At 51.9% G+C, this 27,369-nt stretch overlaps 1 protein-coding gene across 2 annotated transcripts; it reads right to left on the bottom strand.

Annotated features, from left to right (window-relative positions):
* Positions 1–1,826: 1,826 nt before the first annotated feature.
* Trim25 (tripartite motif containing 25) lies at positions 1,827–20,628 on the bottom strand. 2 transcript variants are annotated; one of them, XM_004859798.3, is made up of 9 exons: positions 19,940–20,627; positions 15,914–16,009; positions 11,251–11,484; positions 9,346–9,517; positions 8,451–8,516; positions 7,275–7,298; positions 6,497–6,583; positions 6,337–6,420; positions 1,827–6,064 (listed from the first exon to the last, which is right to left on the bottom strand). In XM_004859798.3, exons 1-9 carry the CDS (start codon positions 20,525–20,527, stop codon positions 5,529–5,531), a joined length of 1,887 nt encoding a protein of 628 aa, XP_004859855.1. In that variant the 5' UTR covers positions 20,528–20,627; the 3' UTR covers positions 1,827–5,528. The 2 variants fall into 2 exon arrangements, with proteins under 2 accessions (XP_004859855.1, XP_087058674.1); XM_087202548.1 differs by having other exon boundaries at positions 5,339–6,064; positions 6,337–6,417; positions 19,940–20,628.
* Positions 20,629–27,369: the final 6,741 nt, after the last annotated feature.

The raw sequence follows: 27,369 nt of genomic DNA, 5'->3' as shown, positions 1-27,369 counted from the left end.
CAGCCTCCCAAGTGCTGGGATCACAGGCGTGTGCCACCACGCCCAGCTCCTCCTTTCTTGAATGATCCAGTCTGGAACTCTTCATCAAGACGTGGCTGTGCTAGAGTCATTTCATGCCTGTTTTCTTTCTTTCTAATTAATTAATTTTATTTATTTATTGTAGTACTGGGGAGGGAACCCAGGGCCTTTGCACTGAGCTACATCTCCAACCGGCTTGACATTTTTTAAAATTTTGAGAAAGGGGCTCACTAAGTCGTTAAATTAGCCAGGCTGGGTTTGAATTTGTAATCGTCCTGCCTCAGCCTCCCAGAGTGCTGGGATTACAGGCGAGCACCGCTACACCCAGCAGTTTTAGATACTTTTTTTTTTTGGTACCGGGGAGGGAACTCAGGACCTCGCACTTGCCAGGCAGGTACTGTACCACTGAGCTAAATCCCCGGCCCTTGTTTTAGACACATTTTTGCCTCTAAAAGTTCATCTGGTCTTCATGGAACTCTGTAATGGAGACAGAACTAACACGTGACTCAAGAGTGAGCTAGACAGATACTAGAATGCTGCTAACGAGCCTGTGGTTACAGGTGAGGCCCAAGTTAGGATGCCGTCTGGAATTGCCACTGAGGGGCGGGTCAGCTTCCCTTTTGACAGGAGGCCCCAGTCTCTTAAGAAGGAAGGGAGGTGGGTGTGGTGGCCCATGTCTGTAATCCCAGATTCTCAGCAGGTGGAGGCAGGTTAGCAAGTTTGAGGCTAGCCTGGGCAATTTAGCACGATCCTGTCTCTAAAACCAAAAAGAGCTAGGGGTGTAGAATGTACTACGGCACAAGACCCAATACCACACACACAAGATAGAGAGAGAGAGAAAGGGAGCTATGTCATGTCTTTGTTTATTCATAACAGCCTTTTGCAAAAAGGACTTGAAGAAGCAAAGTATATCTAGACAGGTTTTACCTATACTAGTTAAAAATCTGATGTTTCAAAAGGAAAGCTTCAAATGAAATATTATTATTTAGTCCTGGAATTGAACCCAAGGCCTTCAAACTTAGCTACATCCACAGTCCTATTTATTTATTTATTTTGAGATACAATCTTGTGAAGTCACTAGGCTGCCCACACTGAGCTCAAACTTGTAAACTGTCCAGGCTGAGGTGTGATCCTCCTGCCTCAGCCTCCCAGAATGCTGGGATTATAGGCGTTTGCCCCTTGGCTGGCCTTCCTGTGTTTTAGGTACTGGGATCGAGCTAGGTATGGTTCTACAGGCCAGTAATCCTAGCCCTTGGGAGGCTGAGGCAGGAGGATCACACGATGGCAGCCCTGGCTATATGATGAGGTCAAGGCCAGCCTGAACTACACAGCAGGGCCCTGCCTCAAAAAAAACAAAGACAAATGAAAAAGTACAGGTACTGGGGTAGAGCCGCAACACAACACAGCCCAGCACTCCAAGGTCAATCAGGGCTGGGGATCCATTTTCCTGATGCGGTGGCATTTCAGGACCTCATATGACCTGTAGGGGTCACCACGTCCTGGCCAGTGCATCACTCCCTGGACCACGAGGGACATGCACTACCTCAGCTTTACTTTCCTAAGGAGTCACAAATGGCTACCCTGAACTCTTAGAAGAGGCCATGCCAGGACAGGAGGCCGGGAGAGCGTGGACAAACATGGGCAGGTCAGAACCATCTCTGTTCTGGCGCCGGCTGTTGTCCTTCAAGGAAGAGGTAACTGAGCACCCGAGTCACACTGGCACCACCCTTCTGATTTGGCTACAAATCCAAGTTACCATGACGCCCTCAGAGTCAGTCCGCTACAAATCAGAGACTGCAAGAAAGCACTCACTTTTCAAATTGTAATTTTATTATAAAGGATACAAATCAGAGCCGGCCAAAGAAAGGGACATACAGGGCAAGGTCTGGGAGGGCTTTAAACAGAGCTTCTTGCCCTGTACCCATGGAGCCTGCGATCCCCCTCCTGGCCCAGCTGAGGTCACCAACCAGGAACCCCTTGGAGCCTCTCCGTGCACCACCGGATCACAGTTTCATGTTGTTGGCAGGACTGGCTACATGGACGGGCTGAGGGACTGGCCGGGTGCAGGGGGGCCATCCCCAGGGCCCTCCGTCCCAGAGCTCAGGATGGCTCAGAGCCCCAACCCTCAGCCACACCCTGTCCTCCTGAGCAGCCCCGTCCTGGGCCATCCCATCTGCTGCCACACATTCAGATGCGTGGAGGACTCATGGATAACAGAGACACCTATCACTCTGGGAATTCTGAGAGCAAGGACTCAGAGCCACTCTGTCCAGGAACCAGGGACAGAAGCAGCTACCTGATAGACAGCAACCTTGATCTCGCATCTCCTACAACTCCTACTCCCATCCAAACAAAGATAAGACCCCCTGAACAGGGCCTGCTGCTGGGCTCTTGTTTCACTTCTTAGCAGAGAAATGTTCAAGCCTATCCAACAGTAGTAAGAATAGTGAGCCCTCCATTCCCACTGCTGTTGACTGGTCATCTTCCTGTGGTTTCTTCGCTCCCTAATCCTCCCCAGGCACTGACCTGCAGTCAAGCCCAGAAGTCCTATCAGTCTGAGAGCTCTTCATCCACAGCTTCCCACACAGCAGGCCACCAGGCCCCCGCCCAGGCGCAGGCAGCCAGAGGCTCCTGAGCAGCAGCCCTCAGAGCCGGATGCCTCATCCGCCAGGTCCAGGAGCCCTGCCCACTACATCACAATTCCAGAGAGAACATCCGACAGCACTTCAAAGTTCCTGAGCCACAATAGCCAGCCTTGCCCTGGTTATAGCCATGATTATCTCCTGAAAGAATCAATTCCTAAGGAAAACAATAATAATAAGCTCAAGACATAATACTTCAAATATTCTAGATTAACTAAAACCACTAGTGGGTGGGGGAATAAGGTAAAAAGATTACATATCAATATTAGTCAGAGTAAATACAACAGGCACAGTTGGCCAGTCAGTCTTGAATACTACGAGGCTTTTCGTTTGTCATGCCAGAGTGCCTGAGGCAGTGCCGGAACCTGCACCCAGGAGGGGGTTTTATGTTAGTGCTTCTGGGGATTTCAGATACTTCTGCAGGATACTGGGGATTTTCTGCTCTCCCAGTACGAGGCATCTCCACAATGCAATGGGGAGAGTGGGGAAAGAGCCATCCCTTACCTTCTCTCCTGGCTGAGTCTCCAAAATGAGAAGCTTCGTGGATACAAAGGCTCCTGCCACCCAGGGCCCTCCTCTAACTGGGCCGGCAAAGCTGGACCATGAGAGGCCTCACCACTGCAGAGGCAGCGGGGTGTGCACCTCAGCCTGCAACTGCAAAGCTCCTCGCACAGGGCTTGGCTTTGGTGACTCGATTTTCTCCCCAATACAGAGCCACAGGCTCCTCTGTCCTGAGCTTCACATCTGCCAGTGAAGAGCCCTCTCTGTTGTCCCCATCCAGCTGAAGACAGCCCTAGCGGGACCCTGGGATACCTCTGGCATCCTTCTCCCCTGAGCCCAGCTATCTCCCGAGTGTGACTTGGCTTCAGACAAGGCTTCTGTCTCACAAGATCCATGAAGATGCTTCTGGACATCTTCAAGACCAGACAAGCATCCATCACCAGAGAACTTTTTTTCCTCAGAGCAAAGGAAGAAAACCGATCAGTTATGGCAGGGACATCTTCCCTACAAAGATTCTTCCTCTCCCAAGGAACTGAAAATTCTTCCTGGGAGAGGACGCAGGTCACACATCCGTCAGGAATACCAAGGGCTCAGAGCCCTGGCATTCCAGCACCAGGCCGAGTTGTGTTTCATTCTCAGTGGCCACATGAGAAAGCCTGGGGTCCCTCATTTCCCAACGGTGACCTCTTCTCATACCCTAAGATGCTCCAGAAAACCCAGAGCTGAACTCATGTCACAAGAAGTGAAGTTCTTCACATTTTGGGGGTGGGAACTTTACATCCTGACATTAGGTTATAAGGGGTGCGGGGAAATTCTTCCAACCCATCCCCTCCTATCCCTTAGTGGCCCGGCTCATTTTCACTGCATGAAACACCACAGGGATAATAGCCATTTGTCTGGGCCTCTTTCGATCATTCCTTCCCCGAGCCTTAAAAGTCTTCCTGCCCTCTAGCCTGGTCCGTGTGGCATCCAGAATTGGCTAGAGAGAGGAAGACCATGGAAGGGGCCAGGGCCAGCGACAGGCCTCGCACTCCCAAGGGTGTCAGTGCCACGTCTTCAGCCTGTGGCCAGGGATCAACAGAAATATTGCCGTCTCCCACCGGGCTACCTAGGAGGCCCTTCGGGTCATAGACAGTCACCCGATGGTGTCAGCGGCAGCCGCACATGGCCCGGCTGCGTGACAGCACGCTCAGGATAACTGGTACAGCTGGCTGCTTGACTATGTCAGCCATGGAGGCATGGACAGCAGTCAGTCCGATGTGACCACCCGGGAGGAAGGTGACCAAGCCAAGATGCTCTGGGCCGGGGCTCTGGCCCCAGGGCCTTGGCGATGGGAGGTAAGGAGCCAAGGTCTGTGTGGCAGCAGGTACATCTTTGGCAAGATGCCTCTCGTAGCCCTTCGGAGAGGCAGAAAGTTCCATGCAAACTGAACCGGGGTGGCCTGGACATAACACAAAGCCCACACTGCCCAATTCAGGTCATGGAGCCTGAACTACAAAGGTTCCCCTGAACATCTTGAAATCATCAGCGTGGTGTCAGAGGGAGGAGACAGCTCAGAAGGGAAGAGAGCTATTTTCCAGCGGAGGAAGAGGACACGCCTCTTTGGAAGACGGGTCCAGGTGGACACTCGCTATCCACGGCTCCCCTCAAGCACAGAGAATAGCCACGCACTGGAGCCCCAACAGGAGGGGAGCAGCGGGGAGGGGTCTGCAGACCGCTGAAACTCGGCCTGGTGGCACAGCTCAGTGGTAGGGGAGGAGTTTCACAGGCACGAGGCTCTGGATTTGATCCCCAGCACCACTAAAGATAAAATATACACTGAAATTCAATGATTCTGCCAGGCATGGCAGAGTATGCCTATAATCCCAGCATTCGGGAGGCTGAGGCAGGAGGATCACCTCAAATTCAAGGCCAGCCTGAACTACAAAATGAGACTCTGCTCAAAAAAAAAAAAGAAAGGAAAAGAAAATCCAATGATTCTCGAACTTTAACAATCTAGAGAACAATCAAACACCAAGGTCGGAAAGGAGCCCCAGAGAGCTGAAGGGCAGATACCTGTAGCCTGAGAAAGGACCTGACCCAGGTATCGATCTTCTTTCTACCAGAGGAAAAGCGCACTAATGGCTTTACACCCCAAGCCCTGCCCTTCTGCCCAGCACCTGGAGATTTCCCAGGAGAGTGAGGAGGAGGGCAGAAGTCACCTGGTGGGGGCAGCAGACGAGGGACAACACTTCCTGGCCCCTCTCCCCACTCTCCACTGGGGGACCTAGGGACGCGCCCCAGGGCAGTCGCACCTGGCCCTACCCCCCGGGTCTCAGATGCCCCCACAGCTGGTCACCCGCGAATCGGTGCCAGCCCAGCGGCCTGCTACTTGAGCGGGCAGATGGACAGCCTGGCCCCCGCTGAGAACATCCAGAAGGCCGGGTGCAGGGCATCGGTAAAGTTCACCCCCTTGAACTTATACAGCAGGTGGACCTTGTCAGCCACCACAGCGAAGAAAATGAGGAAGCCGTGGTCACAGTTGAGGAGCACGCCCACCCGCGTGGCCTTGGTCGGGGGCAGCGTCTTCTCCACGTTGCTGTGCCACACGGAGATCTTGTTGTTGAACCACTCCACGCACCAGGACACGGCATTGCGGCCCAGGCGGCTCTCAGGGCCCTGGCGCTCCATACTGCTGTAGCACACGCCCACCCCACAGAAGTTGCCCTTCTGCAGCTCTACCTCCCAGTAGTGGATGCCCTTCTTGTAGGAGTGCAGGCCCAGCACCTGCGAGCAGTGCGTGAAGCGCTGTGGGTGCGGCCGGAAGTACTGTGGCACGTCGGCCACGGAGGCCACTGTGTAGTTGTCGGACAGAGACACCTTGTTGTGGGCCGTGTTGTAGTCCAGGATGACTTTCACGGAATCTGAGAAGACATCGCCCCAGGAGTCAGCCCCTAGGAGCTCCCTTTGAGCTCCAGCAGCACTGGGTACTATTTATTCTTTTCACTTTTTGGATTTGTTTTTTTTTCTTTTGAGACAGGCTGGCCTTGAACTCACCATGTAGCCCAGGCTGGCCCCTAACTCACAGCAATCCTCCTGCCTCAGCCTCCCTGCTGGGACTACAGGTGTGTGCTTTATTTTTTTCTTTTATCCACCCATCCACCCACACTTCCATCCACACCACCAAGCTACTCACATTCCAAGAGCTCGGATCTGGACTTGACTAAGAAGTTCTCGAGCACTTTGGCCTTGAGAGACTGAAAGTCCATGGCTTTGGCTGCTGTTGGGAGAGGAAACAGCGGTTGCTGGGACAAACTCAGTGAAGACCCCGCAGGCCCTTAGCCACCGTAACTCACCATCCGGGACAGTCGCTTTCATGTCCACTGCCTGTCCGGGGGCACCGAAGACAAGGGTCTTGGGTGATACAGGGGTCGTGGCAGTAGCTGGAGGCAAGGAAAGGGAGACACAAGTTGGTGCTGGGGCCAGAAGGGACAGGGCGGTGTCACCTCCCTCCCAAGCCAGCTGACAAGAGCCACTGCATAAACACACACCTGAAGGGCCAGGCCTGTGCAGACGTGTCCAGATAAGGCTACAGTCATGTATTGTTTGTTGTTGAGACAGGGTCTTGCTATGTAGCCCAGCTCAGCCTCAAACCTGTGGTGATTCTCCTACCTTAACTTCCCCACTGCCGGGATCACAGGCATGCACCACCACGCCCGGCTGTATTTATTTTTTTAGTGGTGCTGGGTATCAAACCCAGGGCCTCACCCACACTCCACAAATGCTCTACCAACCCTTGCAGTATACAGTCCTAAGACTTGGGCCACCCAGAACCCCGGTAAAATCCATCAACTGCTGCTGCCAGTTTATTTTTTGTTTTGTTTCATTTTTAGTATTGGCGATTGTATCTAGAGTCTCTGCACTGAGCTACATCCCCTGTATGACTTATTTTGAGACAAGGTCTCACTAACTTGCTAAATTGTCCGGGATGGGCTCCAACTTTGATTCTCCTGCCTCAGCTTCCCTGAACTCTGGGGTTACAGGTGTGCGGGTCCAGGCCTGGCTTACTGTCAGCTTTTAGTTCTAGGGTTGGAGGAGTCTCAAGGGCAAAAAGAAACAAAAATGCAAACTTACGAATCTTCTTGGGCTTCTTTTCTTCTGAAAAAGAAAGTTTTCAAAATTCAGGTATTTTAAAGCATAGCACCATGACACTTTCAAAGGACCCGTAATAACATTCACTGGCACCGTTCTGATTCATACAAACAGAGCTAGGCTGTCTGAACTTGAAAAACAGAAAGGCTGGGCAGGCAGAAGGAATCAGCACCGACAGAAACCTCACCAGTAGTGCCGGAGGGGCTGACTCTTAAGGAGTTGGCAGGTGGGCAACATTTTGGCATCGGTTTGTCACAATGTATCTACCTGTACATTTACTGCATGTAAATTGTATCTTTGCAAAAGAAAAAAAAAAGCAAACAAACAAACCAGGGAAGCAAAAAAATCTTGTCAATTATTATGTGAGGTTTTTTGGGGATTTTGTGAGACAGCGTCTCGCTATGTAGTTCATCCTGGCCTTGAAGTCAAGGCGATCCTCCTGCCTCAGCCTCCCAAGTGCTAGGATTACAGGCATGTGCCACCAGAATGGGCATGGCAGTTGTTAAACAATACCCAAAGTGTGTGTCCTTGGGGGGGAAGTGGTTCTCTACATATGGGCCCCAAATTGGCAATATCCATGTTACCTGGAAACCCATAAGATCGTGGGTAACAGCACCCCAAAATGACAAAAATTGATGCTTAGGAGGATGTAAATAAATCTACTCTTTTTTTTTTTTTGGTACCGGGGATCGAACTCGGGTCCTTGCGCTTGCGCAGCAGGCGGCGAAACCACTGAGCTAAATCCCCGGCCCAAATCTATTCTTTTTATGAGGAAAAACACACAGACACCATAAACTGCACATGTGTGGTATTAAAAGTCCATGGTGGGACCAACGAGAAATAACTTTTCTAAAACATCCCAGTGTGTGTGTCTAGGGGGACAATCCTGAAAAAGGCCGAGAAATGCGTGAAGAGCAGGAGCGCCTCCCAGTGGGACACCGAGCTCCCTCCCGAGGGCAGACCCAGCCACTGGGAGCTGCCGTCTGCACCAGGGCTCTGCTCAGGACCGAGCCCTCAGGTGGACCAGCCCCGCCTCCTTCCTGCCCGAGGGGACCCCGCCGCAGCCCTGGGACCTGGACGGAAGGGGCAGGGACCCCCCAGAGTCCCAGCCAAAGCCCCAGCCAGTCACAGCCACAGGGAGGGAGATAGGCCACTTACGCGGGGCCTTCTTCGCAGGCCGTGGGCCTTTGTGGCTGGAGTCGGAGCAGGAGTCTCCAGCATCACCTGCGTCAGGGAAGAGGGAAGGGCTCAGAGTCCGGCTCCGCTCCAGCTGCCCAGAAACCAGCTGTGCCACGACCTCCCCTCCAGTCATTGGCAAAGGACAAAAACAAGGTACTCGAAGCTGCTCCGTGTCCTCTGCTCTGCCTAGCACATAGCTGGGGTGAGCGAGGAGTTAGACACTGGGGAAGATGGTGGAACTCAATCAGCTCTGTGGGCAGTGGGGAGAGATCATGTACAAAGGCCCTGTGGCAGAAAGCTTAGCGTATCTGAGGGACAGATTGCAGAGAGATGAGGGAGGCCCGGGGGCAGAGAGTAGGACAGGACCTGCCCGGGCCTGCAGCCCAGTTCAAGGGTCTGGTCCATAATCTAAGGGCAATGTCAAGTCCCTGAGCAGAGGAGGAAGGCATCTTGACAGACTCTTTGGCTGCAGGAGGGGGCACAGAGGGAGGAGTCAGGAAGCTGCCACAGTCACAGGGCGCAGATAACGACAGCAGACAGCAGGCAGGTGGCGGCTGTGCGGGGACAGTGGGCAGAGTCAGGAGAAACTTAAAAAGCAAGATCTAGGGACAGACTGGGTACGAGGAAGGGAAGGGTGTCAGGGCCTCTAGGTCCCTCAGACCCCCGAACACCCAGACAACCCGAGTCCACTCAAAGCCCACCCACCTTGGCCGCAAGACCCCGGACAGAAAGCCCCATCGAAGCACCCAGAAATCTCTTAGGAAGGATGGCCAAGATGTCAGGGTAGGCAGACGCCACCCCCATGCCCCACAAGATGCCCAGAAAACCCCCAGTTTCAGGCTCTGCCACGGAAGCGGGGAGCTGCTGACGTCACCTGAGCTGCTGGGCTCCTCGGACTTTTTCTCCTGGAGCTGCTGCAGGGCCCGCTTCAGCTCACTCTTGAGGTCCAAGGTGCCCTGGTAGACGCCCCTTAGCAGCTCCTGATCCAGCTCCACCTTGGGGACGTAGACTGGCTTCGTGGTGATCCCTTGCAATTTTGACGCTTTCTGGAACAAGCGGGGGCATTAAGGCAGGCAGCTCCGGGGAATCTGGGAAGCCAGGGCCTGGCTCTGTCCTTTCCCACCCACAGGAGCTGCCAGTGCCCAGGGGTGCTGAGATGGAGGCATCTGCTCAACTTCCAGCCCTGAGGTCACCAGGGCTTAAAGCATCCTTCCGGTAACTCTGCCACCGAGGGGCACAAAAAAGCAGCGTGGACTGACGTCCCCTCCCTCTCCTCCAGTCCTGGCTAGGAAAATGCGGGAACACAGGATCCTTCCTAAAGGAGCGGCCCTAACCCCCTGGTCAGCGCCCAGGCATGTCCCACAGGAAGGGAGGGTCTCACTGAAGGTCCCAACTTTGAATCTAACAGACCTGGTCCTACGCAGAGGACCAGACTCAGAATCCTTTCTCAGCGAGCCCAGCAGCCGATCCCGGGCCCAGGAACATGTGCCTCAGGATACAACACATCCGGCCTGGGCATTCGAGGCATCGTGCGGAGAGAGGAGAAGGTTCCACCCTTCCCGTTCAAGGGGTCTGGGCCTTTGGTGGTAGCAACAGCTCCAGCACACCAAGCACGGGCTCCACATGGGGCACGTGAGGAAGGAGCGGAGTGCCACAGATGGGCTTCCGGTGGAGAAACAAAAGCAGACACATCTGCAATGTCATGTAGCGTCACAGCCAAGGCAGTGTGACATACCCTGGAACAAGTAGCACAATAATGGGACCCTAGGAAAATGCGGGCAACTGGAGCTGGCCTTGGACACAGAACATGATCCACTGGGCGGAGAATGGCAGGTGGCCCTGCCATGAAGCTGCAGACAAAGGAGAGGCCCGGGCACCAAGGACTTCACCAGCCATGCAAGAGCAGGAAGCCAGAAAGAGATGGCTCCAGTGCTTCAGAAGGGCACTTCCGGGGTCACGTAGAGGGAGGACAGGAGGAAGGGGTGGAGGTTCGAGGTAGGTACAGTCTAGGAGGGCCCCAAATTCCTGCTCCTCCCATGTACAAGTCCTGAATAATCCCTCCTCTTGAGGAGGGGGGTGGCGCAGAACAGAGCGCCACACACCCACGGATTAGCTTACATTACATGCCCAAGCGGAAGGAATATTGCAGGTATAATCAAATCAGGTGATTCTGAGTGAGTCAACAGGGTGATTTTCCTGGGTGGACACACACTTATCAAGTAAAAATCCTCTAAAGAGGGATAGGGAGAAATTCCCCCCCTGGCTTGACAAAATAAGCTGCCAAGTTGACAGAAGACCTCGGCTGACAGCCACAAGGGAGTGGGCACCTGGATCCTACAACCATAGGAAACTGAATTCTGCCCAAAACCAGGTGAGCCTGAGGACAGGCCTGAGCTCCAAAACCAGCGCAGGCAGCCCTGTGAGACCCCAGGCACACAACCCACGAAGCCACATCCAGATCCTGGGCCAGGGACTAAGCCCCTAAGCCCAGGCCCAATTGCTGCACAGCATAGAAATACAGTGTGCATCTCAGGGACACTTTATTTATTTATTTTTGAGACAGGGTTTCACTATGTAGTTCAGACAGACCTTGAACTCACTATGTAGCCCAGGCTGGCCAAGAACTTACAGTAATCTTCCTGCCTCAGCCTCCCAGAAGGCTGGGATTACAGTCATGGGCCACCACGCCTGGCTCATCAGGGATGCTTCTAACGACCTCCTCTCCCCCCGACTCTGGGAGGGCAGAAGGGTCCTCAGCAGTGCCCTCTTCAACACCCACCTCCAGAAACTCAAACTCGTCCCCCTTGGCCAGGTTGAGCTCGATATCCTCCTTCAGGGTCTGGATCTCATTCCTCTTCTTGAGGAGAATCTGGTAAATGGTGTCGAACTTGGTGCTGACCCTCTTCTCCTCTTCCTTTATCTTTCGTGTTGCGCTGGCCTCAGAGGAGTCAATGAGTGCCTTCATTTCCTTATATTCCTGTTTCAGCTGGTCGATCTTCTTGCCTGCAGCATCCTAAGAGCCAAGGCAAGAGGGCTCCCATGGACTGCATAGCCACTTTGGCCAGCCGTTTGCAATATCTAGTGAATGGATGTGGAGGTGCCCTATCCCCGTCCCAGGGACGCCAACCCTCGGCATATGCTCCCCTAAACCTCTCAGACCTGCCTAGAGACACACTCAGCATGTTCACAAGCAGCACTGGGCTCTTGTTTGTTTTTGGTTTTTTAGACAGAGTCTCTGTATATAGTTCAAGCTGGACCTGAACTCACTATGTAGCCCAGGCTGGCCTTGGACTTGTGGTGATCCTCCTGCCTCAGCCTCCTGAGTGCTGGAATTATAGGTGTGCATCACCGCACCCAGCATAAGCAGCACTGTTTGAAAAAGCAAAAGTCAACAACAACCTGGATCACTGCTGGATCCAACCTGGATCACAAGACATTTAGAGAAGATCTATTGCCACTACTCTTTAAACTCTTCAATGAAATTGAAAGGGAAGTAATATTTCCAAATTCATTCCTGGACACAAGTGTTACTTTGATTCCAAAAGCAGACAAAGACCCAAACAAAAAAGAGAACTACAGGCCAATCTCCCTAATGAACATAGATGCAAAAATCCTCAACAAGATATTGGCAAACAGAATACAGAGGGTCATCAAGAACATCATACACCCTGACCAAGTTGGATTTATCCCAGGGATGCAGGGATGGTTCAACATATATAGATCAATAAATGTAATACACTATATTATCAGAGTCAAGGACAAAAACCATATGATCCTCTCAATAGATGCAGAAAAAGCATTTGACAAAGTCCAACACCCATTCATGATAAAAACCCTACAGAAAATTGGAATAGAAGGTCTTTATCTCAACTTGATTAAAGCTATCTATGAAAAACCAACAGCCAACATCATACTAAATGGTCAAAAACTGAAAACCTTCATGCCAAAATCAGGAACAAGACAAGGATGTCCACTGTCAGCACTCCTGTTCAATACAGTTCTGGAAACATTAGGCACAGCAATCAGACAAGATAAAGAAATAAAAGGAATAAAGATAGGAAAGAAAGATGTTAAACTGTCATTATTCGCCGAGGATATGATACTTTACACAGAAGACCCAGAAGACTCCTAGACTTAATTGACAGATTCAGTAGAGTAGCTGGATGCAAGGTCAACACTCAGAAAACAATAGCCTTCTTGTACACAAATGACAGACTGACTGAGAGAGAAATTAGGGAAACAATTCCTTTCACAATAGCATCCAAAAAACTGAAATACCTAGGAATCAGTCTAACGAAGGAGACAAAAACAACCTAGACATCTATCAAGAGCAGACTCACAGAGATGGAGAACGACCCATAGAACAGAGTACTAATAGTTATGAAATATTATTAATCTGGACCTGTGCATGCGTAAATCTCCATGACAGAAAAACAACCTGCAGAGGAAGCTTTATAGAAAGCTTAGAAACAAACAGGATGGTGGTGTTGATTACTAAGAAACACACACGTATGCAAAGAAAGTATAAAGCAATGCACAGAATGGATGCATTCAAGAGAGCGGCTGCTTCTGAGGAGAGGAGGAGGGACAGGACAAGGGAGGAGTGGGAGAGGCTGTCCCGGAACATTTCATTCCTTTTTTCCCCCGTACACTACTAGAGATTGCACTGAGGCACATCACACCCCCAGACCTTTTGTTATTGTTTATTTTGAAACAAGTCACTAAACTGCCAGAGCTGGGCTTGAACTCATGACCCTCCTAGGTAACCTCCCAGAGTGCTGGGATTCCAGGCATGCACCATCACACCCAGCCGGGTCACTTTTTTTTTTTTTTTGGTACTGGGGATCGAACTCAGGACCTTGCCCTTTCGAGGCAGCTGGGCAGAACCACTGAGATAAATCCCCAGCCCTATTTCTTAAACTCTAGGCAGTTCCTAAGTAATTATTTTATTTTGGGGGTTTTGGCTTTTTGGGACAGGGTCTCGCTATGTGGTTCAGGCTGGCCTTGAACTCATTATGTAGTCCAGCCTGGACTACAGAGCGAGACCTCTCCCTGGAGCTCCAGCTGGGTACAAAGCTCACCAAGATAGCATTTCCCCAACCCCTCTGCAGCGAGGCTTTGGGATGCGATTAAGCAAATTCTGATGAAGAGGCACAGCCGGAAATGGTATGTGCAACACTATCACTTGTGCAAAAGGAAACTGCTAGTCAGGTGTGGTGCACGCCTGTGCTCCCAGCCTTCTGGGAGGCTGAGGCAAGAAGATCATGAGTTCTAGCCCAGTCTGGGCAACTCAACAATTTAGTGAGAATCTGTCTTAAAATAAAACTTTAAAAGGGCCAGGGATGTAGCTCAGTGACAAGGCCCTGGGTTCAATCCCCAGCACCACAAGAAAAAAAAAAAAAAGGAAGGAAATGACTTGTTTCCCTCCCTACCTCACTTTTCAGACTACAACACGGAAGCTACAGTGAACCAGTGTAGAAACCCAGCTTGACATGGCTGCTGCCATCTTGGTCATGACTGCCAATTCACCTCCTTTGTGACCCAGGCACACCTCCCAACCCCTATAGGACAAACACAGTCATTAAGCCGGCCAGCTGAGTGAATCATACTAACAAGGCCACTGATGCTGGGACATACTGGTAGATTTTGAGAAAGGCCAGAACATGCCAGTTGGCCACTGGCTACTTTTACCCAGCTAAACCCCTCCTCCTGGCTTGGGCCGCAGTACCCTCTGGCTTTGCTGCCACTCACAACGGGCTTCTGTCCCCGAGGCCCTGACACCCTGCACTCCGTCCAATCCCAGACATGTCTGCCTCTTTCTCCCGCACCCTGGCTCCTGCGCCTTTGTGGTGAGTTCTCTTGTACCAGGGCTGAGATTTCCCCAAACACCCAGCTTCAACCAAAGAGAGAAGGACATTGCCCTGTGGAGGAGCAGGACAACAGGAAGCGGGGGGGCCCGGGACCCCTGAATCATCGTGGGGAGCACGGCCATCCGGCCATCCCGCCAGGCTGGTTGATCGTCACCATGAGCACAATCAACTTCCACCTGGCTGGCTGCAATCTCTGAATTCGGGGGCACTTTTGTTTGCAGCAGTTTAACCAATAACACGTTCACCCACCCCACCCATTCAGCCCCACAACCCCCTCCAGAAAAGAGCTAAGACTCTGCTGTGCAGATGGGAAGACAGGCTCGGGATCCACCCACCTGACAGGAGCCACACAGCTAGTGCCTAACTCACTGGCGTCCCCAGTAGAGCCACAGCTGCAACAGACACCCTGGCTCAGGACGTTTAAAAATCCAAGCTTCTTTCAGTCAAAGGTAATTGAGTGTTATAAAAAATTTGGAGGGGCTGGGGATTTAGCTCAGTGGTTCTGGCGCCTGCCTTGCAAGCACAAGGTCCCGAGTTTGATCCCTGGTACCAAAAAAAAAAAAAAATTTGGAAGCCAGGCGTAGTGGTGCACACGCATAATTCCAGCACTTGAGAGGCTGAGGCAGGAGGATCACTGGGAGTTTAAAGCTAGCCGGGGCTATATAGCAAGACCCTGTCTCAAAAAAACCAACTAAAAACAAAAACAAAAATTCCACTCTTACCCTAGAATAGTTCTTTCATGCAATGTTTTCCTACACTTCCTGTGATGGTTATGCAGGCCTGCCAAAGACAGGTCCACATGCCAGAGCCTCTGAACTCAACCTCAGCTAGAACAAGGGTCTTTGCAGAGGCAATTATGAAGGGTCTTGAGATTCGATCACCCGGATCAGCCAGGTGCGCCCTGGATCCAAGGACAAGTGTCCTTATCAAGAGCCCCAGAGAGAGAGGAAGTGGCCACGAGGCAATAGAGACAGAGACCGATCGATGATCGATACAAGGTAGCCACAGGCCAAGGAATGCCTGGGTCCCCGGAAGCTGGAAGAGGCAGGCAGTGTCCCTGGACCAGAGGCATCAGAGGCCCTGTGGCCCTACTGACACCTTGACTGTGGACTTCTGGGCTCCAGAATTGTGGGAGAGTAAAGTTCTGTGAGGCAACTTCTCACAGCAGCCTTAGGAAATGACTGTATTTCCTTTTCCGAGCTAGATGCAGCCCTAGCAGTTATAAACTTTTGCTTCCTATTTTTAATAGTCATCTTTCTACATTACTGTTTTTGGTTTTTTGGTTTTTTGAGTCAGAGTCCTGCTATGTAGCCCAGGCTGGCTTCAAACTCATGGCGATCTTCCTGCCTCAGCTTCCCAAGGGCACCACCACACCCAGCAAGGTTGGGTTTATAGCTGGCCTTCAGTTTGGGTCTGCAGTGAATCTTCCTTGGGCACACGGCCTTCCGCATGCTTTGCCAGGATACCACTTAACTCTGATGCTCGTCAGCATACTCAGCTTTGTCCAGGCCCAGGCCTTGTCTGTCCTGCCTGCAGGCCAAGGTGGTGCGGGGGCAGGGCAGCGCCACTCACCTGCATGGCCTGCTTCCTGGCCCGCACGTCCTCCAGCGCTCGGGATGCCCCGTTGATTTGACCGTACATGAGGCTTAGCTTCTGCCTCAGCTTGTTCTGCACAAGAAACAAACAAGGGTGAGAGGCCCCGGTTGGGCTGGCCAGCTCCCTGCCCGGAACCATCCTGAATCTCTGGCGCTTCTGGCAAAGTGAACAGTGCGGGTGCTGGTGCCCTGGACCGCACTAACGCCAGCCTGTGCAATGGTGAATCCGTTCGCTACGCCCCGTGTTACAGCCGCTGAAATCAAGGCCCAGAGGACAGCAAGGTGGGCCGCTGGGACAGCTGCTTCCACGATGGCAGATTTGGCCATGGGGACAGCCCTCCCCCCACCGGATAGCGGAAAATCAGTCAGAATCCCAAAGAGAAAAAGACACAGGAGAAGGGGACCCCCTGAGAGACAAGCCTGAGTCTGGAACGCTTCTCCAGAGGCCCTGCCAATCTGGAAGGAAGCTGGGACACTCTATCAGCCTCAGGAAGGCAGGGAGCAGAAATCAGGGCCCAAGCGTCATCTGGCCACCCAAGGCTGGGACCAGCTAGTGCTGGGACCAGCTAGTGCTGGGAGTTGGATGAGCCGGGCCCCAGTGGTGAAGCCCAACTGCGAATCAATCCGTCCCCGGGTTAGGCCAGTTCAGATTCACTTGGCTCCCAGAACCTCCAGAAACAAAGAGAAATGAGGCAGGAAGGAAGGAAGTCAGCACCATCCTCCTATTATATCTCCAAGATGTCGTATCAAGCCAGGCTCAGTGGCCCAGGCCTGTCATCGCAGCACTCTGGGAGGCGAGGCAGGAAGGAAAGTTCAAGCAACCTAGCAACTTAGCGACACCCTGTCTCAAAATTTAAAACAATAATAATGAAGGAGCTGGGGATGTCGCTCAGCGTGAAGGTCCTGGATTCAATCCCCAGCAACACACACACACACACACACACACACACACACACACACACACACATCACTTCAGTATCTGAGGCTCCTACATCCTCACTCAGATGAAATGCTGGGGCACAGAAATGAGAAGGGCAGCTAGCAGTTACGATGTACTTATTGGGTGCAGGTGTGGTTCTAGTGCCCTGCACATACTAACTTATTTAAAGCAAGCTAAGAGCGATGGTATGGGGGTAGGAATCTTCCAACCTTTACAGAAAAGAACACTGTGGCACAGAGCAATTAGGTGACAAGTGCAAGCCCACAGTTGTGTCAACTGGCAGAAGTGCTGCGATCCCAGCCCTTGGGAAGCTGAGGCAGGAGGATGGATGTCCATGAATTCGAGGCCAGTCTGGGTTACACAGTGAGTTCAAGGCCAGCCTATAGTGAGACCCTGTCTCAAAGAATAAAAAAATAAAATGATAGACATGTGACCAAACTGAGCATGCCAGAAATTTCTAGGGAAAAAAGAAAAAAAGACATTTCCTTTCTCTAAGTAGCTGGCTCAACATGTCCTGACACCTCCCTTCCACTTTCCTACTTCTCCCACTCCACCAGATAATCGCAGCTGACCCTGACTGTGAATCTGGAGTTGATCAACACATCAACAGTCACGTGTCGGGCTGGAAGCAGAGCCCAAGGCCATAGGTCCCCATCAGGAAAGCCCAAGTCCTTGCCAAGGGTGAAGGCCAAGCCCAGGCAGTGCTGGCCTCAGGTGGAGACCTCGGACACTTAGTGGCTGGACGCTGTTTGACTTCAACAGCGTTCTTCGTCCTGCACCCCGAGCCCTGAATTTTCTTTTTTTTTTGTACCAGGGATCAAACTCAGGACCTTGCCCTTTTGAGGCAAGCGGTGGCACCACTGAGCTAAATCCCCAGCCCTAACCCTGAATTTTGAAAGAGTTTATCTATCATTAGTCAAACAGTCCAGGGACTTTGGTAACTGCAATGATCCCCTAGTCAAAGGTAAAGAACTTTTTTTTTTAGTGGTGGTGGCAGTACTGGGGACTCTTTCTGTTTTTTATTTTGAGACAGAGCCTTGCTAAGTCGCCTAGGCAGGACTTGAATTATCAATCCTCCCACCTCAGCCCCTCAAAGTGCTGGATGACAGGCAGGCGCCACTTCGCCCAACAAGAACTTTAAAGATCCAAGGGTCACGTCCCAGAGGCCAAGGACGCAAGCCAGGCTGGAGGTGCTGCCCAGCTGGGGCTGGCACTGGCACTGCCTGAGCAGCAGCAAGGCTGGAAAACAGGCCCTGGAGGGAAGAGCCCTGGGGATCCTGTTACAAGGATTAAACACCACCGCATGGAGGCGCCCAGGGCTGCTGCAGAGGCTGCAAGCGAGCAGCAGCCCCACTGGGCTGTGCAGGCCCCTCCTGCCCGGTCCTGCCAGTGCCTCGCTAAGTGTCTCCCACGAACCAGGCTGCCCAGGAGCTCAAGGCCTGAGGCAAAAGCCATGCTGGCAGCCAGAGCAGGGGGTCCCTTTTTATCACTTCCCAGCTTGGGAGCCAAGTCAAGATCCAAGCCCCCTCTGGCTGAAGCCCATATAAGCCCTCAGTCCTGCCCTTGAAGCACTTCCCCAGAGCCACCCAGCTGCCCCTGGAGGTGTGGCTTGGTTGCCATTAGGTCCCTGCAAATAAGGAAGTGCAGGCTCAGAGATCTGCAGAGATTCCTCCAAAAGCCAGGCAGATCCAGGGGGAAAAGCCCCATATGGGGCAGGTTCTCTCCTGGAACAGGTGGTGAAGATAGAGTGACTGTTCAAAATTTTTAAAAATACAGTAAAGACACATTGCTCTTAATGTCCCCAAAACACACCCGTTCACTTCACACACACTTGTTCTCTCCTTCTTGCCACTTTGGGAAGCAGTTCTGGAGCCCTCTTGCCATCCTGGCTGCCTCAATGTTCGGAATCAATTCAGAATGTTTACCTCTCACGGTTATTTTGACTTTGGGAAGAGCTGGAAGTCCACAGGGCCAGATGCGGGAATAAGTTGGATGATGAGGACACACGACATCCCTGCCTTTCTGTAGGATGGCACTGGGCAGCAGCTTTCATTGTACTTTGATCCCACCTCATGAAGACACTTGTGAAAGAGGGCGTCCCAAAACTGCTTCAGAAAGTGTCAAGAACGATGGGTGAAGTGTGGCCGAAGGGACGGGGCTGTGTGTTGAGGAGGATCAATGGCAATGTGTGTTCTGGTGTAATAAAGTTTTTAAACATTCATCCATTCACCGTATAATTGGATCGCGCTGTGTATCCCCAAGTCACGGCGACCACAGAGCTCAAAGGACCTGCCCTGAAGTCCAGCTGCTGAGACCCAGGGGAAAACCCCTGAGGAGCTTGGGTAAGGCCCAGAGAGGCAGGCAGGGCTGGACGGGCGTGGCAGAGGAGCAGGGCCTGTACCAGGCCAGGGCACCACCGCACACCTCTCTGACCTCGCCGAGGCTTGTCTCCCGTGACAACACTAGGCCAGGTCATGTTCTCGATGGCAAGAACCCTGGTCTCCCTGGGGTTCATATTTGGGGATCCCTGGGCCTCTGCCTGCCCTCCCTGGCCTCCATTGCTTCCATGACCTCAAGAATGTCCCACCCTCTGGGCTCTCCAGATCTGGTCAGGAATCGGCTCCGTGGGGAGCAACTTCAAACAGTTTCTGGGTTCCAGAGTTCACTTAGTCACTTACTGCATTAGCTCTGGTATGTTAGCCTTTCGGAACCTCAGTTTCCCTGAACTGTGAAATGGAACTAATACAAACCTCCTGAGTGCCGCCAGGGTTTAAGGAGGGGACCTTCAGGGCTCCCATCTGACATTCAAGACAACCACAGGCTTGGGCATGTAACTTTGCCTGAGCCCTCCCTCAGCTGTCCCCTCTGCAAAATGGGCACGTGGGGAGCACTCAAGGGATGCCCATCCCACACACACCATGTCCCCCAGCCCAGCGCCCACGGGTGGCCTGGGACGAGCAGATCCCAGGTGCAGCGACGCCCATCTCCCCAGAGTCCCACCGCCGGCCTCAGAGTGCAACAGCAGATGTGGGGTCGCCGTGCGCCCTCCCGGCCCGGGCCTACCTCCAGGTCGACGCTGGCCTGGCTCAGGGGCACGGGCGAGCAGACCTTGTGCTCCACCAGGCAGATGTGGCAGATGCACTCGCCGTGCTCGGGACAAAAGAGTTCCCGAAGACGGTTGTGCTGGGGACATTTGCGGCGCCGCAGGTCCCCGACCGGCGCCTGCAGCGGGTGGTCCTGGAAGGCGGGGCTGTCGAGGTGCGGCCGCAGGTGCTCCTGGCAGAAGGAGGCCATGCACACGAGGCAGGTCTTCACGGCCGGCTCCCGCAGGCAGTGGTCGCAGGACACCTGCACGGCCGGGCCCGGGGCCGGGGAGCGGGCGGGCGGCGTCCAGTCCTCCGCGGACGCCTGCTCGGCCTGCAGGAACTGGCCCACCACGGCGCACAGCACGGTGTTCTTGTTCAGTTGCGGGCGCTCGGCGTAGATGGTGCGGCACTGGGGACACGGGTAGGGCGCGCCCTGGAAGGCCCACGTCTCCTCCAGGCACGACTTGCAGAAGTTGTGGCCGCACGGGGTGCTGACTGGCTCCTTGAAAAGCTCCAGGCAGATGCAGCACAGCAGCTCCTCGGCCAGCGGGCAGAGCTCGGCCATGGCGCTCGCGGGGCCCCGACGGGACGCGCACCGGCAGCGGTGAGAACGACGCGCGAGCGACCGTCCCCAGCCTGCGCGCCGCGGAAACGAAACCCAGCGGGCGGGCGGGCGGGCCGGGCTTTCAGGAAGTCACGTGGGCGGGGCCGCGGGGGCGGGGGGCTCCCCTCGGTAGTCCGCGTCGCCCGCCAGCTGGCGCTCGGGGGCGGAGTCGTGAGCCACACGGCCCCAGGTCCCCACCTTCCAGTGCTTTCCTGTGGCCACTGCGGGAACTGACACGGAGGGGGACTCGAGGTGGAGAAGCCCAGACCCGTAGGATCAGGACCAAGGACCAGAGTGACACGCTCAGACCTGCGCTTGGAGCAGGTGCCCCCTTGTGAGAGAAGAAATTGGCCCCGCGGTGTCCCTGCGCCCCCAGAGCGAAGCTGAGCGAGACAGGGTTTGTTTTTTTTTTTTGGTACCAGGGATCGAACTCAGGTCCTTGCGCTTGCGAGGCAGGCGGCAGAACCACTGAGCTAAATCACCGGCCCCATTGCTGTCCTCCCTCTGGGCAGGGCTTTTAAAGACATAACTGTAGAGTACTACTCTGCGATAAAGAAGGATAAGCGAGTCATTTGGAGGAAAATGGATGCACCTGAGACCCTGACATTAAGTGAAATAAATCAGACACACAAGCTTAAATGTCTCATGGTTTCTCTTACTATGAGAAACCCGAAATATAAAGAGCAAAATAAAAGACAGATAATAAGAAATAGGGAGTTGTTGGTTTGGGTTTTTTTGTACCAGGGATGGAACTCTGGACCTTGGTTGGGAGGCAGGCTGTGGCCCGACTGAGCTAAATCCCCAGCCTGGGAGATCTTTCTGTCTAGGCAGGGCCCAAAGGTGAGATCCTCCCGCCTCAGCCTCACAGAGTGCCAGGATTACAGGTGTGCACTGCCTTGCCCAGTATAGAACATTTCCATTTTACTGACATTTGGGGTTCACCCAAGTTTAGCAAATGTTCACTTTCCCTTCTACACAGTATTGGAACTTAAAAAATTTTTCCCCAAAATTGTTGAGACTTGTTTATTTTACTTTTTTTTTTTTTAAATTCTGTTTTCCCCCTCTGACCTCGGTGTAGAATTTGTGGGTGGCCAGAAGAAAGCATTTGGGGAGGATAACTTGGAATTTGCATCGGATGACAGGAGATTAGCCAAAAAGAGGAGAGGGTAAATGTCCTGCACTACCTAAGAGAGCTGCTGCTTCGGGACAAGTCACATGTATTATTTCTTACCGTCCCCCTATGCGACAGTGTCACTATGTCCATTTTAGATTTGAGGTCTCACAACCCTCACAAGCAAGCCGGAATTCCACTCCACACTGCAGAAGTCGACATCCTGACTCCTGGTCTCCCAAATCTTATCCTGTGGGCTCCTCCTCCCCCCAGACCCTTTTACTCTACTTGTCCATACCTTGTGGAGGGGTCTGCATGGAGAGGGGGAGACAGAGGGACCAGGAGGGGGCAGGAAATCAAGATTGACTCATAGTATCTCATTTAATGCAAACATGAAGTCCTTGAGGTAGGTAAAATTACTTCATGGTACAGAAGAGGAAACTGAGGGTCAGGGAAACCAAATAGCTTGCCTAAAACACTAGATACTGGCACCCAGCCTATCTGGTTCCAGAAACTGAACATTACCTACTATAAAATGCTGCCTGCCTCCCAAGGGAGGAACTGGAGCCATTTCCAGGAAATAAACACTTAAGAAATCCACCTCTAACCTAGTTATGGGTGAGGCGGCCTGGTGACTCATGCTAGAATGTGGATTCTCTTTCCAGGGTAAAGCTCTGAGGAAGGCTGATTAGACACCGAAAATGACTAGGAGGGCTACGATTTTGTTTACCGATTTTGTTTACCGCATTAGTAGAGATTTACTAAACCCTACTTTGCAACAGGCTGAGTGCTTAAGGAAGGAATGTGAGTCAAAGATGGACCCGTTCCTCCCCCTTTCTCCCTCCTCCTCCTCTTCTTTTGAGGCAAGGTCTCTCTGTGTATCCCAGATCCTCCTGCCTCAACCTCCCAAGTGCTGGGATTACAGGCTACCATGCCTCAGTTTGGACCTAACTTGTAACACAGGGAGAAGACAAGAGGACAGCAGAAAGAAAATGTGGGGAGAGGTCACTCTGCTAGGGATACAGATTCCTCATCTGCAAAACAGGGAGCCCAATACTACATTGTTCTTGTTGTTGTTGGGACTTTGTGAAAAAGCACATTTAAGCCACACTGATGTAGGTGGGAATGGGCCAGCCAGAATGTGAACCCTTAATCATAGACAGCTAAGTTAGGTAGAAATATTGTGGGCAGTCAGACAGGGCCTGGCCCACCGAGAAGTCAGGGCAGAGGATCACATCACAGCTGTGGGTGGAGGCGCCTTGGTTGAAGGCCAGCCCTCAAGACAAAGAGGACATGGCTATACCTACTTCCCCAGGGATAAAGCATAAAGATTGATATTCTAAACAGTCATCAGTCACCTGGGTGGGGGACCAAGACCCTAACCCATCCCTTCCAGGAAAGGTCCTCTCAGTCCATGTATGCTTGCTATGTGACTAGCTTCCCCATTTGATCCCCATGTAATCAATATCACCTAAGGGACTATACTTGTAATCTTATTGGTCGACCATAGTTTTGTCCCACCTCATGCCCACCATGTGATTTTCCATTGGATCAATATTACCTAAGTTACTATACTTGTAATCTTATTAGTTGACTATAATTTTGTCCCATCTCAAACCCCTACCCCCCACCTCTTGGTTTTGCTCTACAAAATCCTCAAGAAGCTGGGTCCACAGGCAACCCACTTTCCGGGGACCCCCTTCTGTCTTAGTTAGAAGCTATCTTTCCCTCAATAAATATTTCCTACTCTTAACCTCTGTTGTTCCTAGAATTTATTCTTCAATTTTACAGAACTCAGCATATCACACATCTAACAGGTTGGGAGTTATAAAGTATCATTTGGAGGCCTTATATCATCCCTATATCATATGCCCTATATCATTTAGACACCAAAAGACTAGGAAGGTTTTTGTTTACTACATTCCATGGGTAGAGATTTACTAAGACCTACTATGCAATAGGCTGCATGCTTAAGGAAGGAATGTGATTTCGCTACCTGCCATGCAAGCGCAAGGACCTGAGTTCGATCCCTGGTACCAAAAAAAAAAATAAATAAATAAATAAAATAGGGCCGGGAATTTAGCTCAGTGGTTCCGCCGCCTGCTTTGCAAGCGCAAGGTCCCAAGTTCGATCCCCGGTACCAAAAAAAAAAATTAAGAAGCAATGTGAGTCAAAGATGGACCTCCTCCCCCCTCCCCTACCTCTTTCCATTCCCCTTTTCCTTCTGAGACAGGGTCTCTGTGTAACCCAGGCTGGCCTCAAATTCATGGTGATCCTCCTGCCACAGCCTTCCAAGTGCTGGGATTACAGGCTACCACACCTCATTTTCTCATTTTGGACCTAACTTCTAACAGGGAGAAGAGAACAGCAGAGAAAGAGCATGACTTGCTAGGCCATGCCTTGCTAGGGATACAGACTCCTTATCTGCAAAACAGGGAGCCCAACACTACCTTGTTGTTGGGACTCTGTGAAAACAGAACGGAGCACATTTAAGCCACATTGGTGTAGGTAGGAATGGGGCAGCCAGAATGTGAACCCTCACGTTGTCAAAGATAGCTCTGGGCTCATACAGGTCCGGGGACACTCCCTGGACTGGAGGGTGTGTTTATTTATCAGTAACTCCAATAGCAGACCATCCAAAGTCAAAGGTGTCAGCCGGTCACAAGGGAACTGTATGGCTCCATCTGGCAGATGGCCAGCAGCCCTAACTGGATCCTCACTCTGTGTCTGGAGGTTGGAAAACAAGGTGGAGTAACAAGCTCATTTGCCTGTAGAATTTGTCCATTGCCCATCATTTCCACCAAGGCCACCCTCCTGAGCTGGAGGTCAGGCTGGAGGTGTGGTTCAGGCACCCAACCCTAGCCCTCCACTCCTTATGAAGGACATCAGTCCTCTTGTCATCCTAGCGACTATCAGAGGGGCAGAAGGGGTAGCCCAGTAGCTCAGCACAATTTTTTTTTTTTTGGTACCTGGGATCGAATTCAGGACCTTGTGCTTGCAAGGCAGGCATGGGGTCACTGAGCTAAATCCCCGGCCTCAGCACAATTTTCTGATAATGTCTTTGTCAAGTTTTTTTTTTTTTTTGGTACCAGGGATCGAACTCCCTTTTGCTTTCAAGGCAGGCGGACGCACCACTGAGCTAAATCCCCAGCCCGTCTTTGTCCAGCTTTGCTATCAAGATCATGATGCCTTCATGAAAACCAATAGAGAACTGTTTCTTCTTTCTTTTCTGAAAGAACTTTATAAATTGGTATTCTTTCTTCAGTGTTTAGTGGGATTCACTAGTAATGCTTTCTTGGCCTGGAATTTTCTTCATGACAAAGTTCTAGTTTGCCAGATGTGGGGACAGACGCCCAGCCCAGCACTCAGGAGGCTGAGGCAGGAGGATCACCATCAGCCTAGGCTACATACTTCAAGGTCAGCCTGGAATTAAAACAACCAAACAAACAAAATATATATGCTCTGTCTCAAAAAAATAAAACAAAACAAACAATAACAACAAAAAAGAAAAATGTTGAAATCCTGTGCCTTTTTCTTTGGTACCGGGGATCAAACTCAGGACCTTGCGCTTATAAGGGAGGCCCAGTGCCACTGAGCTAAGTCCCTGGCTCATCCTCTGCCCATTTTTAACTGGATAATTTGTCTTTTTATTCCTTATATATTATAGATGCTATGGGCATATCCAATATATGATTTGCAAATACTTCCATTCTGTGAACTTGTCTTCACTTTGAGGTAGAATCCTTTGTTTTTTTGCTTTTTGAGACAGGGCCTTGCTATGTGGTTCAGGTTGGACTTGAACTTGGAATCCTGCTTCAGCCTCCCAAGTGCTGGGATTACAGGTACTGTACCACTACACCTAGCTCTGATTTTCATATGTTGTACCAACTTTGCATTCCTGAAAAACACTCCACCTGGTCATGGTGTATAATCCCTCTTACAGGATGCTGGATTCAGTTTTCTAGTATTTTGTAGAGAACTTTTGTGCCTAAATTTACTGAAACAGTATCGTAATGTTTGTGTCCAAGCAATCCTTATTTTACTTAATGGCCCCACGTACAAGAACAATGGGTTGGCGGCTCACACATGCCAAAGAGAAGCACAAAGTGCTCCCTTTAAATGAACAGGTGAGAAAACGTGGTATATACAGGGCTTGGCAGCCTCAACGGTAGGGCGGAGGACGTAGCCTCCACAGACGGGGGAGGGACACTGCAATTAAGTTGCCACCAAGGTGTTCAGGACAAGGACAGCAAAGAAGCGACCAGCTGTGTGAGTGATGTGGATGGGGTTGGAGAGCTAGGGGCTCACACAATGGGATAAAGGTCCCACGGATACTGACTGGTCAAGTTGGGAACAGGGTCCCTCTTTTTCTCTTTTTTTTAAGTTTTTGTGAGACAGGGCCTTGCTATGTGGACCAGGCTGGCCTCAGATTCCCGGACTTGGTCGTCCTGCCTCAGCCTCCCAACTGGATGGGAGTACAGGCATGCGCCACCACGCCCAGCTCTACTCATTTTATGCAGAGTTAAAGCAGCTTAGAGCATAACAAGGAGGAGATGCACTGAAGATGGGCCAGACTGAGGCACGGGCAGAACAGCGGTCAGGGGTCTGCGGACAGCGGTAGCAGAGCAGGAATGGGAGGCAGGTGCCCTAGCTGCTTCTAGTCAAGGCCAGGACAGAGCCACTTTAGACAGCCACCAGCACCTCAAGTTACACTACGTCCCCCACCCCCCACACACACAAGATTTGGACCTTTGCTGACCCCCAAAGGCCACGCACTGAGGCTTGGTCCCCAGCTGATGGTGCTCGTGGGAGCAGTGGATCTGTCAGAGGTAGGGCCTCCCGGCAGGAAGTTAGTCCCTAAGGGGCCCCTTGACAGCACAAGGGCACTTGGCCCTTTCCTTTGCCTCCTCATGTGATCTCTCCTCCACCATGCACTGCCTGTGAGCCCAAAGCCTCGGGCCCAGGCAGGCCTAGACTGAACCTTCTGAAACCAGAAGCCTAAAGAAATTCTCCCTCCTTTAAGCTGTTACCTCAGGTGTTTTGTCACAGCAGTGGAAAGCTGACATGCTCTCCACTGGTTGGGTGGTTTTGGGCAAGTTATCGACACTGGGTTGAGGAGAGTTGGATGACGTCTTGCCTTCAGCCCACAGAATACTCCTACACTGAGAGATGACCTCTGAGAACTATCTTTTTCACCTAGAGCAGCGCTTCTGGAACACCAGTCAGGAGCAGTGGGGCAAAGATTAGGACCTGGCATTTTTCTTAACAATCAGTGCTGGAAATTGTTGAAACACGCCCGGTGCGCATGCTAGGCAAGCTTGCTATCACTTAGCTATACCTCCGACCACCTAAAGTTTAAGATAGGCTGTTGCTAAGTTGCCAAGCTGGATCATGAGATCTTCCTGCCCCGACCTTCCAAGCAGCTAGGATGCTGGGCCTGCACGCTGTGCCTGGGCCCTGCCGTGGACTTCAGGCCAGTACCTTCATTTTCACCCCCTCTCACTCCAGGGCATATAATACTGCTTAGTGCTTCTGAAAGGAAATCCCTGACTTCAACGAACAAGAAACACACGTACATCTTACATGGGCATCAGAACACCTGATGTATGTAAATGAAACACAAGTTTCACCAAGCAAACTGAAAGGCACTGGGTGAGATGCACTTGCCTTCCCAATTAGGAGGTTATTTTTA

Source organism: Heterocephalus glaber, unplaced genomic scaffold (assembly GCF_053883595.1).
Source record: "Heterocephalus glaber isolate CG9 unplaced genomic scaffold, H.glaber_assembly_v1.0 deba00001773, whole genome shotgun sequence".
NCBI lineage: Eukaryota > Metazoa > Chordata > Mammalia > Rodentia > Bathyergidae > Heterocephalus > Heterocephalus glaber.
This window is presented reverse-complemented; position numbering and strand designations above follow the sequence as displayed.

Coding starts and splice junctions, on each gene's coding strand:
- Trim25 (XM_004859798.3), bottom strand. CDS start 20,527: ATGGCCGAGCTCTGCCCGCTGGCCGAGGAGCTGCTGTGCTGCATCTGC. Junction 7,299..8,450: donor GCCTGCGAAGAAGGCCCCGC/GTAAGTGGCCTA, acceptor TTTCTTTTTCAG/AAGAAAAGAAGCCCAAGAAG. Junction 6,421..6,496: donor GAAAGCGACTGTCCCGGATG/GTGAGTTACGGT, acceptor CTCTCCCAACAG/CAGCCAAAGCCATGGACTTT.